Raw genomic sequence first — 13,863 nt, 5'->3', positions numbered from 1 at the left:
GTCCAGTTTGTTGGCATATAATTTTTCATAGTATTCTCTGATAATTACTTGTATTTCTGAGGGATGGTTGTGATAAATCCATTTTCCTTCATGATCTTATCTATTTGGGTCCTCTCTCTTTTCTTTTTGAGAAGTCTAGTTAGGGGGTTAATTTTGTTTTGTTTGTTTGTTTGATTTCCAAAAAAACCAGCTCTTAGTTTCACTGATCTGTTCTACTGTTTTTTTGGATTCTATATTGTTTATTTCTGCTCTAATCTTTATTATTTCTCTTCTTCTGCTGGCCTTGGGGTTTCTTTGTTGTTCTGCTTCTAGTTCCTTCAGGTGTGCTGTTAGATTTTGTATTTGGAATTTTTCTTGTTTCTTGAGATAGGCCTGGATTGCAATGTATTTTCCTCTTAGGACTGCCTTTGCTGCATCCCAAAGGGTTTGAATTGTTGTGTTTTCATTTTCATTTGTTTCCATATAGTTTTTAGTGTCACCTTTAATTGCCGGGTTGACCCATTCATTCTTTAGTAGGATGTTCTTTAACCTCCATCCATTTGGAGGCTTTCTAAACTTTTTCCTGTGGTTAATTTCAAGTTTCATAGCATTGTGATCTGAAAATGTGCATGGTATGATCTCGATTCTTTTGTATTTATCGAGGGCTGTTTTGTAACCCAGTATGTCATCTATCTTGGAGAATGTTCCATGTGCACTCTAGAGGAATGTATATTCTGCTGCTTTAGGATGAAAAGTTCTGAATGTATCTGCCAAGTCCATCTGGTCCAGTGTATCATTCATGTTTCTTATTGATATTCTGTCTGGATGATCTGTCCACTGTTCTAAGTGGAGTATTAAAGTCCCCTGCAATTACCACACTCTTACCAATAAGATTGCTTATGTTTGTGATTGTTTTATATATTTGGGTGCTTCCAGATTTGGTGCATAAACATTTATAATTGTTAGCTCTTCTTGATGGATAGACCCCCAATTATGATATAATGCCATTCTTCATCTCTTGTTACAACCTTTAGTTGAAAATCTAGTGTGTCCGATATAAGTATGGCTACTCCAGCTTTCTTTTGATTTCCAGTAGCATGATAGATGGTTCTCCATCCCCTCACTTTCAATCTGAAGGTGTCCTCAGGTCTAAAATGGGTCTCTTGTAGACAGCAAATAGATGGGTGTTTTCTTTTTAATCCATTCTAATACCCTATGTCTTTTGATTGCAATATTTAGTGCATTTACATTCAGTGTTATTATTGAAAGATATGGATTTAGAGCCATTGTGCTATCTGTAGGTTTCATGCTTGTAGTGCGGTCTCTGGCCCGTTGTGGTCCTTGCAACATTCCACTGACAGAGTCCCTCTTCAGATCTCTTGTAGGGCTGATTTAGTGGTGATGAATTCCTTCAGTTTTTGTTTGGGAAAATCTTTCTCTCTCCTATTCTGAACGACACGCTTGCTGGATAAAGGGTTCTTGGCTGCATATTTTTCCTATTCAGCACATTGAAAATTTCCTGCCACTCCTTTCTGGCCTGCCAAGTTTCAGTAGATAGGTCTGCTACGACCCTTATATGTCTACCCTTGTAGGTTAAGGCCCGCATATCCCCAGCTTCTTTCAGAATTCTCTCTTTATCTTTGTATTTTGCCAGTTTCATTATATGTTGTGCAGAAGATCAATTCAAGTCATGTCTGAAGGGAGTTCTCTGCACTTCCTGGATTTCAATGTCTGTTTCCTTCCCCAGATTGGGGAAGTTCTCAGCTATGATTTGTTCAAGTACACCTTCTTCCCCTTTCTCTCTTTGTCTCTTCTGGAATTCCTATGATACAGTTATTATTCCATTTCATTGAATCATTTATTTCTCTGATTCTCCCCTCATGGTCCAGAATTTTTTTATCTCTCTTTTTCTCAGCTTCATCTTTTTTCCATAATTTTATCTTCTATTTCACTTATTCTCCCCTCTGTCTCTTCAATCCTCACTGTCACTGCCTCTAATCGCTGGGATTGAAAAAAGATTAGAAGACAACAGAGAGGGGCGCCTGGGTGGCTCAGTCGGTTGAGCGTCCGACTTCAGCTCAGGTCACGATCTCGCGGTCCGTGAGTTCGAGCCCCGCGTCAGGCTCTGGGCTGATGGCCCAGAGCCTGGAGCCTGCTTCCGATTCTGTGTCTCCCTCTCTCTCTGCCCCTCCCCCGTTCATGCTCTCTGTCTCAAAAATAAATAAATGTTAAAAAAAAAAAATTAAAAAAAAAAAAAAAAAAAGAAGACAGCAGAGAATCCATTGCTGCAGAGATCAAGGAACTAAAAAATAGTCATGATGAATTAAAAAATGCCGTAAATGAGGTGCAAAATAAACTAATCTTAAATTCTTGTTTAGTTAAATCGTTTATATTTGTTTTGATCAATTCTTTAGCTGTCATTTCTTCCTGGAATTTCTTTTGAGGAGAATTCTTCCGTTTTGTCATTTTGGCTAGTTTTCTGTCCCTTATGTTTTAAAAGCTTGTTATGTGTCCTGCACCCACAAGCACTACTATATTAAAGAGGGGTCATACATTGCCCAGGGCCTGGCCCTCCAGGAGGTGTATTTTGGAGTGTGTTACTTGCTCTCTGTTGTTGTGACTCTGGTTGCTTTATCTCCCTACTCGTAGTGATGTTTTGGACCCTCCACCAGGTGTGCTTTGCTTTTTTCATTCAAGTAGCCCTGGAAAATAAAACAAACAAACAAACAAAAAAACAAAAACAAAAAAACCAAAAAAAACACCAGCTACAGCAAAACAAAAGGTGGTGGCATTGTTGATGGAAGAGGCCTTATCCCAAACAAAGAGAGAGATGATGGGGGCAGGGAAAAAGAAAAAACTGACCAGGCAGAGAAACTCTATGGGTTAATCTTGGGGGGGTGGGGAGGAGGGGGGAAGAGGTATAAAGAGGTATACCTGCCAGGAGGCGCAGGTATAAAGAGAATAGATTAAATATGTCTGCTTAAACAAACCAACAACCGGAATAACCAGACTAGAGGAAGAAATAAGAAAGAGAAAAGGAAGAAAAGAATCTGTATATGTACTAAGAATTGTCTAAGAATTAAATCAGAAAATGCAAAACCGCTGGGTGCCTTGGAACTGGTTGAAGCGCTGGTCTGGAGGAGGGGCTGTCTGGTTCCACAGCATCAATCCTGCTCCAGTAGATGCGAAGTTACCAGGTGCAGAGGGGTATGGTTTGGCATAGGCAGGTCAAGCCTACACTGTGGGCCCACTGTCCATTCCCTGAAGCCCCCCTTGTTGGTGATGGGGAGAAAAATGGCAACACCCCAGTCTCTCGTCCATGGACTGGGTGTCCCAAACCATTCTGTTCAGGCCATCCTCGCAGTGCCACAGGCGTGAACGAGGCAGTTTGTTCCACTCTGCTGACTCCCGCGCCTCCCTGGCGCTTGGTTGGGATTTAAATCCTGATGTTTTAAACAGTCCTGCTCCATGCACCCCAGTTCCGGGGAAGTGCTGCTCTGCACCACCTCAGTGCCACATGCGCGGTTTGTCCCGCTCTGCCAACTCTCATGCCTCCCTGGCGCTCTGCTGGGATTTAAATCCCGATGTCTTAAAGGCTTCTGCTCTGCATGCCCTAGTTCTGGGGAAGTACTGCTCCATGCCACCGATAAGTGGTCTCTGGCTGATGGGTGCAGGCAGTCTTTGTCCTTTGAAACGGTTATATACCTTCTTCCCACAGCAATACAGGGAAGGGATAGCTTTCTCCCACCATGGACTGTGCCTCTGAACTAGTTACCAAGCCAGGGGCTGGCTCCTGTCCTCTCCACATGCGCAAACCGGGCAGCCAGCCCCCAGTCCAGAGGAAGTCCTACAGTTAGAGTTTGGATCTTTCTCCATCCCAGTCCGTGGTTTTTCTCTTGTCCAGATATAGTCCTATGCTTCCTCAGACTCTCTTTCTCTTCCCTTTGTCTCTCCACAGAAGGGGATCTCTTCCATCCGTGCCTATGTGGGCCGTTTTATCTCTCCCAGTTTGCAATCATGCAACTATGACCCGCCAGGTTGTCCCTGTGGGTCCCCAGGATGTTTTGTCACTCTGCAGCCCGGACTCTTGGAATTCAAAGTCTTTTGGCCTCAACACTGCTGTGTTTGAGGGATGAGGGAACTTTGAGTCCCCCTACTTCTCCACCAGGTTGGATCTCCTCCTAAAATGTTGTGTTTTCAACTAATATATATATATATATATATATATATATATATATATATAAAATGAAATACTTACTTTTAATTTGTGATACAGTTGTTGCAGCTCCTTTTGAAGAACTTTATTTTCATCCTGAGCTTCATATGCCCTTTTCCTTTCAGCAAGCAACTGTCGCTGGAAACTGTTGGTACTCAGCTCAAGGTTTTTGGATAGTTCCTATGATGTGTATATAAACATATAAAAAAATAATACTCGAAAATAACTGAAGAGTAAAACACTGCACTTAGCACTGAAATAATGTTTCTAGTGGTACCATACAAGACCTACAAATCAGGCTGCGCTTAGTGTTCATGAACATAAAATAACTGGCAAACAGATCTACCAACAATTTAATAAGGTCCTTAACCTGGTAGTCCTTTTTTTGCTTTTTACAACGACTTGTAAATAAATTCTTAAGCATTTGTCTGAAGCATACATGAATAGTCATTTATGTTGGTTGCAAATTCAGCCAAAGATATGATGAGAAACACGGATATTTGGGAATCAGAGTTCAGGCAAATATATACAGCTGCATAATATTACACGGCACTATTCGAGGTGCAGAAATTACCTTGCAAATTATTTCTAGATAAAAATACTAGTCATTTCCATGGTCTTCAAACATTTTCCATAAAGTCTGTGAAAAGATTCAGGTTAAAATATTTTCTTTTAAGTGACATCAACATCATGGTGGTATGAGCCATTCCTTTTCTTCTCCACCTTTCAATTTACAGCTAATCAGATCCACAAAGCAAGTATCCATAACTGAACCAAAAGACTTCCGCACAGCACATCAGGACACCTGAGGGAGCCATCCATCTCTGCGCCTGAAAGTGGCTCAACTATACATCAGAGGAGGCTGTGGAGCCAGGGCCGGTGGTATAGGTGGCAGAGGTGGTGGCAGGCCCATATGACCTTCTGGCAGAGGAGGCAGAAGGTAAAGGTGGTAGGTGGTCATCTGCCTGGCCACATGTGCTGCAGCTGGCGGGACTCACTCTCTCTGAGGAGAGACCACAGTGACTGTGGGGAGGGAAAGGAAAGGGAAGGAGGCAAAGAGAACTGAAGGAATGCTGTTTCCTGCTGGAGGCCCCATGATTCTGACAAGACATCATCCATGAACCTCTGGGAAACACCTCCCCCTCCACAACTCAAGGATCCCCTACTGGCAATGGGCACAGCCAAAGCACCAGGTGGTAAGCACACACCTCCCACCACTCTGTCACCACACTTTTTCTTTCCAGTCTGTCAGCTGTTTTTTTTTTTTAATTGTATGTATTTTTTTCATGTGCCTTTTATTTCAAAGTCCCTGATTTTATCAGTACTGTTAGATATGTAGATCTTCTCGTCCCTAGGGATGACTTAAAGTCTTTAAATTTTTTTTTAATGTTTATTTTTGAGAGAGAGAGAAAGAGCATGAGCGGGGGAGGGGCAGAGAAAGAGGGACACACAGAATCCGAAGCAGGCTCCAGGCTCTGAGGCGTCAGCACAGAGCCCGATGGGGGGCTCAAACTCACGAACTGTGAGATCATGACCTCAGGCGAAGTCGGATGCTCAACCAACTGAGCCACCCAGACACCCCATGGATGGCTTAAAGTCTTTAAATAGCTAAAGAACAATTGAGAACTTGAGTACTAACTAGGTATTTGAAGATATTATAAAGCTGTTCATTTTTTAGATGTCATTCTTGGTACTGGATGATGGCATTGTTTTATAGGTCGTTATATTTCAGAAAGATACAAGCTGAAATATTTATGAATAAAACAAGTGGATATCTAAAATCTGTTTCCAAAAACTAGAGAGGTAGGGAAGAGTACATATGAAAAAGTATTTCTGTAAGGTGACATTTTTTAAGTTTTAATTTTTTAGTGAAGTATAGTTGACACACAATGTTACATTAGTTTCAGGTGTACAACATAGTGATTCCACAACTCTCTACCTTATGTGCTCACCACAACTAGAGCGAACATCTCACTCTACAATGCTATTACAATACCATTCACTATAATCTCTATGCTGTACTTTTTAGTACTTTTTATTCCCGTGACTTATTTATTCCACACTGGAAGGCTGTACCTCCAACTAACTCATTTTGCCCATCTTATCACCACTCTCCCCTCTGGCAATCATCAGTTTGATCTCTGTCTTCACAGATCTATTTCTGCCCCCCTTAGTCCCTATTACCTATTTAACCCATCCCCTGCCCACCTCCCCTCCAGCATCCCTCAAGATGTTTTATGGTTTGCCTCTCTCTTTCCACCCCTATGTTAATTTGTAAATTTTGCTTTCTGCTACTTCCTTATTAGTGTATAGAAACACAACTGACTTCTGCATATTAATTTTGTATCCTGCAACTTCACTGAATTCATTTATTCTAACAGTTATTGGTCGAGTCATGTTTTCTACATATGGTACCATGTCATCTGCAAACAGTGACAAGTTTAACTTGTTTCTTGTCAGTTTGAATGACTTTCATTTTTTGTCCAATTGCTGTGCCTAGGTCTTCTAGTACTATATTGCATAAAAGTGGCAAGAACAAGACCATCTTGTCTTTTTACTGATCTTAAAGCTCTGTTTCTCTCCACTGAGTATGATTTTAGCTGTAAATTTGTCATATATGGCCTTTATTATATTGAGGTATGTTCCCTCTACACCCACTTTGAGAGTTTTTGTTATGAATGGATGTTGAATTTTATCAAATGCGTTTTTCTGCAGCTGTTGACATGACTATATGATTTTTATCCATCACTTTTGTTTAAAGTGGTGTATCATGTTGATTGAATTGTGAATACAGGATTGCCCTGATATCCTAGAATAAATCCATGATCCTTGATCATGGTGAATAATTTTTTAAAATATTTTGTTGAATGCAGTTTGCTAATATTTTATTGAGGATTTTTGCATCTAGATTCATGATGGATACTGGCCTGTAGTTTTCTTTTCTTGTGGTGTCTTTGTCTTATTTTGGTATCAAGGTAATACTGACCTTGTAGAATGTATCTGGAAGCTTTCCTTCCTCTTCTATTTTTTGGAAGTTTGAGAAAAATAGGTATTAACTTTTCTTCAAATGTTTGGTGAGAATTCACCTGTGAATTCATCTGGCCCTGGACTTTTGTATGTTGATAGTTTTTTTTTTCTAATTCTTTTTTTCTTTTTTGTTTATTTTTTTGAGAGTGAGAGAGACCAAGCATGAGTGGGGGAGGGGCAGAGAGAGACACAGAATCAGAAGCAGGCTCCAGGCTCTGAGCAGTCAGCACAGAGCCTGACACAGGGCTCGAACTCACAAACCATGAAATCATGACCTGAGCTGAAGTCAGTCTCTCAACCAACCGAGCCACCCAGGTGCCCCAGTATGTTGAGAGTTTTTAAATTTTGTTATTGGTCATCAGTCTATTCAGATTTTCTATGTCTTCCTGATTCAGTGTTAGAAGATGGTGTGTTTCTAGGAATTTATCCATTTCTCCTAGGTTGTCCAATTTGTTGGCATATAATTTTTCATACTAGTCTCTTAAAACCCTTTGTATTTCTGTGGTATCAGTTGTTACTTCTCTTTCATTCCTGGTTTTATTTATTTAGGTCCTCTCTCTTTTTCTTGATGTATCTGGCTACAGCTTTATCAAATTTACTTCTTTTTTTCAAAGAGCCAGGTCTTGGTTCACTGATCTTTTCTATTTTTTCTTTAAGTCTCTATATCATTTATTTTTGCTCCAATCTTTATTACTTTCTTCCTTTTACTGGCTTTGGGCTTTGTTTATTCTTCTTTTCCTAGTTCTTTTAGGTATACTATTTATTTAAGATTTTCCTCGTTTTGTAAGGTAGGCCTTTATCACTATACATTTCCCTCTTATACCTGCTTTTGCTACATCCCAAAGATTTTGGAACATTGTTAAGCTGTCTCTCTATATTTACTTCCTCTTTGATTTCTTTGTTGACCTCTTGGTTGTTTCATAGCATGTTGTTTAGCTTCCATGTTTGTGTTTTTTTCATATTCTTTTGTTGTGATTGATTTCTAGCTTCATACCATTGTGGCTAGAAATGGATGCATGACATGAATTCAACCTTCTTAAATTTATTGAGACTAGTTCTGTAGCATAATGTGTTCTTTCCTGAATAATGTTTCATGTGTACTTGAATGTGTATTCTGTTTTTGGATGGAATGTTAAGTCCATCTGGTCTAATGTGTCAGCAGGCACTGATTTTCTGCCTAGATGATATATCCATTGATATAAGTGGGGTGTTAAAATCCCCACCTATTACTTTACTGTCAATTTCTCCATTTATGTCTATAAGTATATGCTCCAATGATGGGTGCATAGATAATGACAATTGTGTCTTCTTCTTGGATTAACCCCTATATTATTATGTAATGCCCTTCTTTGTCTCTTAATATAGTCTGTCTTAAATTCTATTTTGTATAAGTATTGGTACCCCAGTTTTTTTATATTCACTTCCATTTGCATGGAATTATCTTTTTCCCTCTCTCCACTTTCAGTCTGTCTTTAGATATGAATTGACTCTCTTGTAGACAGCATAGTTTTTTTTATCCATTCCTCCCAACCCTCCCTCCACCCCCACCACAATGTCTTTTGAGCATTCAAGCCATTTACATTCAAAGTAATCATTAATACGTATATACTTATGCCATTTTGTTAACTGTCTTCTGCTTGTTTTTGTAGTTCTTCTGTGTTTCTTTTTTCTTTTGCTCTCTTTCCTTTGGATGGATGACTGACTTTATTAGTGTTTTGTTTCCCTTACTTTTTCTTCATTTTTTTGTATATCTATTATAGGTTTCAGATTTGTGGTTACCATAAGGTTCTTTTTATAACATGCTAAGTATATACCAGTCTTAAGTTGATGGTCACTTAGGTTCAAACACATTCTAAAAGAACTTCATTTTTATTCCTCCCTCCGTGTTTAATGTTTATGTTGTCATATTTTACATCTATTTTGTGTGTCCCCTTATCTAATTTTATCCCTATCTAATATTTTAAAATTAATTTTGCTATTTTTGTCTTACAATCTTCATACCAGCTTCGTAAGTGATCTGCTCTATTCCCTTTGCTGTGTGTTTGCTTTTACTCATTAAATCTTTTCCTTTTATAATGTTCTTCTAATTATGGCTTTTCTTTTCCACTTAATTTAACATTTCCTGTAAGGGCATTTTAGTGGTAATGAACTCCTTTAACTTTTGTTTGTCTGGAAAACTCTTTCCCTCTCCTTCAATCCTTAATGATAACCTTGCCAGATAACCTTTCAGCACTTAAAAAAAAAAAAAAAGTTTTATCTATCTATCTATCTATCTATCTATCTATCTATCGTGTGTGTACAAGCAGGGGAAGGGGAGAGAGAGAATCCCAAGAAGGCTCTGCCTTGTCAGTGCACAGCCTGAGGTGGGGCTCATTCTCATGAACGCTGACATCATGATCTGAGTGGAAATCAAGAGTTGGATGCTAACCAACTGAGCTACCCTGGCACCCCAGCACTTTGAATGTATCATGCCACTCCCTTCTGGCCTGTAAAGTTTCTGCTGAAACTTACCTGTGCCCAACCTCGGCTTCAGCCGCACTGCCAGGGTGCCCCTGAGGAGGACCTCCTGGCTGGCCCACAGGGAGAGTCCCAAAACACCCCAGTTAGCACCCACTTCAGATTCAGCTATCATGCCAGGCCACCCTCTGTGAGGAGAGCCCTGGGATTCTCACAGCTTGCAGCTACAAAACTTTGGCTATCCTTCCAAGGTGCCCTCTACATGGAGAGACCCAGGACTGACCTGACTTTTACCCACTTCAGCTCTGGCCATCCTAGGGCAGGCCCAGCACAAGTGTCCTAAGAACCACAGCCCATGCTGATACAGCTTCAGCCAGCTAACCGAAAGTACCAGGGACAGACAGTCTACACAGGATGTGACCATATATAAGACCACTCCTTTAAGTTTAAGAGAAGTAGCTATTCTGCCTAATTCACAGAAACAAAGAAAGTCAAGGAAATGAAGAGACACAGAAATATACTACAAATGAAAGAACAAGACAAAAACCTCAGATAAAGGACTAAATGAAACAGATAAACCCATTTAGCTAATAAAGAATTCAAAGTAATGATCATAAAGATGTCCACACTGGACTGAAGAATGGAAGAACTCAGTGAGAACTTCAACAATGAGATAAAAAATATAAATTAGAACCAGAGTTGAGTAATACATAAAGAAATGAAAATTCCTTCTAGTGTAATCAATAGATTAGCAGATACAGAAGACTGGAATAGCAATCTGAAAGACAGGGTTACAAAAAGCACCCAAGCTGAAGAACAAAAAAATGCATTCAAAAAGTTAGTATAGCTTACATGATCTCATGGACAACACCAAGTGGACATTTGCATTATATGGTTCCCAGAAGGAGAACAGTGAAAAGGGCAGAAAATTTACTTGAAAAAATAATAGCTCTAAATTTTCCTAACCTGGGTAAGGAAATAGACCTCCAAATTCAGGAGCACAGATTGTTCCAAACAAGGTAACCCAAGGGGGTTCACACCAAGACACATAAAAATTAAATGTCAAAGATTAAAGAGAGAATTTTAAAGGCAGCAAGAGAGAAGCAAAAGTTACATACGAGGGAAACCCCATAAGGCTATCAGCTGATTTTTCAACAGAAACATTAAAGGCTATAAGGGAGTGGCTGATATATTCAGAGTGCTAAAAGGAAAAAAATTACAAATTACAAATAAAAATACTCCAATGAGCAAGGATATCATTCAGAATAGAAGGAGAGAGTAGTTTTTCAGACAAACAAAAATTGAAGGAGTTTGTCACCACTAAACTGGCCTTAAAGGAAATTTTAAAGGGACTTCTTTAAGTGGAAAAGAAAAATCTATATTCGAGGTAAAATTAAAAATTATGAATAAAAGGGTATAAAATATGACAAGTGGAAGAGGGGGTAAAAAAAGATTTCTTTTTGGGGCGCTTGGGTGGCTCAGTCGGTTGGGCGGCTGACTTCGGCTCGGGTCATGATCTCGCGGTCCGTGAGTTCGAGCCCCACGTTGGGCTCTGTGCTGACAGCTCGGAGCCTGGAGCCCGTTCCGGATTCTGTGTTTCCCTCTCTCTCTGACCCTCCCCCATTCATGCTCTGTCTCTCTCTGTCTCAAAAATAAATAAACGTTTAAAAAAAAAAAAGATTTCTTTTAGAATGTGTTTAAACTTAAGGGGCCATCAACTTAATATAGACTGCTATATACTTAATATGTTATAAATGAACCTCATAGTAACACAAACCCAAGACCTGTAACATACACAAAAAAATAAAGCCAAGCATAACACTACAGAAAGATATCAATCACAAGAAAAAAGTGAAGAGAAGATAACAAACAAAACAACCAGAAAACAATTAATAAAATGGCAGTAAGTACATAACTATTGATGATTATTTTAAATATAAAGGGTATAAATGCTCCACTCAAATGATATGGGAGAGGGCAGGCAGGAATAAAAAACCAGAATCCATCTATATGCTGTCTAAAAGAGACTCACTTCACTCCTAAAGACACATATGGACTGAAAGTGAAAGCACTGAAAAAGATATCTGATACAAAGAGAAGCAAAAGAAAATGTGGGGTGGCAATACTTCTATCAGACAAAATAGAATTTAAAACAGACTATAATAAGGCCAAAAGAAGGGCATTACATAAATAATAAAGGGGTCACTCCAACAAAAGGATGTAAACATTGTAAATATCTAAATATATGAAGGAAATATTAAGACATTAAGGGAGAAGTTGATAGTAATACAGTAATAGTAGGTAATTTTATTACCCCACTTACATCAGTGGATATCATCCAGGCAGAAAATCAAAGGGTAAATAATGTCTCTGAATGATATAGATCAGATGGACATAACAGATAAAACATTCCATACAAAACAACAGAGTACACATTCTTTTCAAGTATAAATGGAACACTCTTCAGTACAGTACATGTTAAGCCACAAAACAATTTCTCAATAAATTTAAGAAGACTGAAATCCTATCATGCATCCTTTTCCGACCACAACAGTATGAAACTAAACATTAATCTAAGGAACAAAATGGAAAACGCACAAACACATGAAGGATAAACAAAATGCTACAAAACATCCAATGGGTCGACCAAAAAGTCAAAGAGAAAATAAAAAAAATATATGCAGACAAATGAAAATGAAATTTCAATGTTCTAAAATCTTTGGCATGCAACAAAACCAGATGTAAGAGGGAAATTTATAGTGATAAATGCCTATCTCAAGAAACAAGAAAAATCTCAAAGAATCAATCTAGCCCTACACCTAAGGGAACTAGAAAAAGAACAAATAAAACTCAAAGCCAGGAGAGTAGAGGAAAAGAAATAATAAAGATCAGAATAGAAATAAATGAGATAGAGACTAGAGACAAAACAAAACAAAAAATAAACAAACAAACAAAAAAAAAACCACAGAAAGATCCATGAATCAAGAACTAGTTCTTTGAAAACATAAAATGAATTGATAAAACTTTCATCAGAATAAGACAAAAGATCCAAATATGTAAAATCAGAAATGAAAGAAGTTAACAGACACCACAGAATACAAAGGATTATAATACAACAGTATGAAAAATTATATGCCAGCAAATTGGACCACCTAAAACAAATGGATAAATTGCTACAAACACACAATCTCCCAAAACTGAATCAGGAACAAACAAAATCTGAACACACAAATTACTAGCAATAAAATTGATCTGGTAATAAAAAAACTCCCAACAAGCAAAAGTCCAGGACCAGATGGATTCACAGGTGAATTATACCAAACATTAAAAAGAGTTAACACCTATCAAACTAATCCAAAAAATAAAAGAGGAAAGAAAGCTTCCAAATACATCAACAAATCCTTAGTAATCTTCAACAAAATATCAGCAAACCTAATTTAATAATACATTAATAGGACCGTCACCACAAACAAGTGGCATTTATTACAGTAATGCAAAGATGGTTCAATATTTGCAAATATACCACATCAAGAAAACCAAGGATAAAAATCATATGATCATCTCAAAATGCAAAAAAAAAAAATTAACAAAATTCAGCATCAATTCATGATAAAAACTCTCAACAAAATGGGTTTAGAGGGAACACACCCCAACATAATAAAGGCCATATAAACTCACAGCTAACATCATACTCAATGGTAAAAATTCTCCTCTAAGAACATGAACAAAACAAGGATGTTCACTTTCACCACGTTTATTCAACATAGTACTGGAAGTCCTAGCCACAGGAATCAAACATAATGAAATAAAAGGCATCTGGATTGGTAAGAAAAAAGTCACTATTTACAGAGGACATGATGATACTATACATAAAAAAACCCCACGGATTCCAGTTTAGTTTTGAGACAGAGAGAGACAGAGCATGAATGGGGGAGGGTCAGAGAGAGGGAGACACAGAATCTGAAACAGGCTCCAGGCTCTGAGCTGTCAGCACAGAGCCCGACGCGGGGCTTGAACTCACGGACCGCGAGATCATGACCTGGGCCGAAGTCAGACGCCTAACCAACTGAGCCACCCAGGCGCCCCGAAATTGGTCACGTTTCTATACACTAATAAAGAAGTAGCTATAAAAGAAATTAAGAAAACCACCCCTTTGGGACCCCTGGGTGTTTCAGTCAGTTAAG

At 38.6% G+C, this 13,863-nt stretch overlaps 1 protein-coding gene and 1 long non-coding RNA gene across 4 annotated transcripts in view; one reads left to right on the top strand and one right to left on the bottom strand.

Moving 5' to 3' along the window:
• Nucleotides 1–6,871, top strand: part of LOC109263324 (uncharacterized) — a 118,573-nt gene extending 111,702 nt beyond the window's left edge. The window contains exon 5 of the long non-coding RNA XR_002078156.2: nt 4,933–6,871. This is a non-coding gene — a long non-coding RNA (uncharacterized LOC109263324). The remainder of the gene's footprint in view (nt 1–4,932) is intronic.
• Nucleotides 1–13,863, bottom strand: part of LCA5 (lebercilin LCA5) — a 147,983-nt gene that overhangs the window by 12,177 nt on the left and 121,943 nt on the right. For all 3 annotated transcript variants that reach the window (XM_053904704.1, XM_019442712.2, XM_019442713.2), the window contains one exon: nt 4,238–4,375. In XM_053904704.1, the coding sequence (XP_053760679.1) occupies nt 4,238–4,375 (138 nt within the window). The remainder of the gene's footprint in view (nt 1–4,237; nt 4,376–13,863) is intronic.

This window comes from Panthera pardus, unplaced genomic scaffold (genome assembly GCF_024362965.1).
Source record: "Panthera pardus isolate Hobbes unplaced genomic scaffold, ASM2436296v1 HiC_scaffold_17, whole genome shotgun sequence".
In the NCBI taxonomy this organism is placed as follows: domain Eukaryota; kingdom Metazoa; phylum Chordata; class Mammalia; order Carnivora; family Felidae; genus Panthera; species Panthera pardus.
The sequence above is the reverse complement of the archived record's forward strand: the minus strand, read 5'-3'. Positions and strand labels throughout refer to the sequence as shown.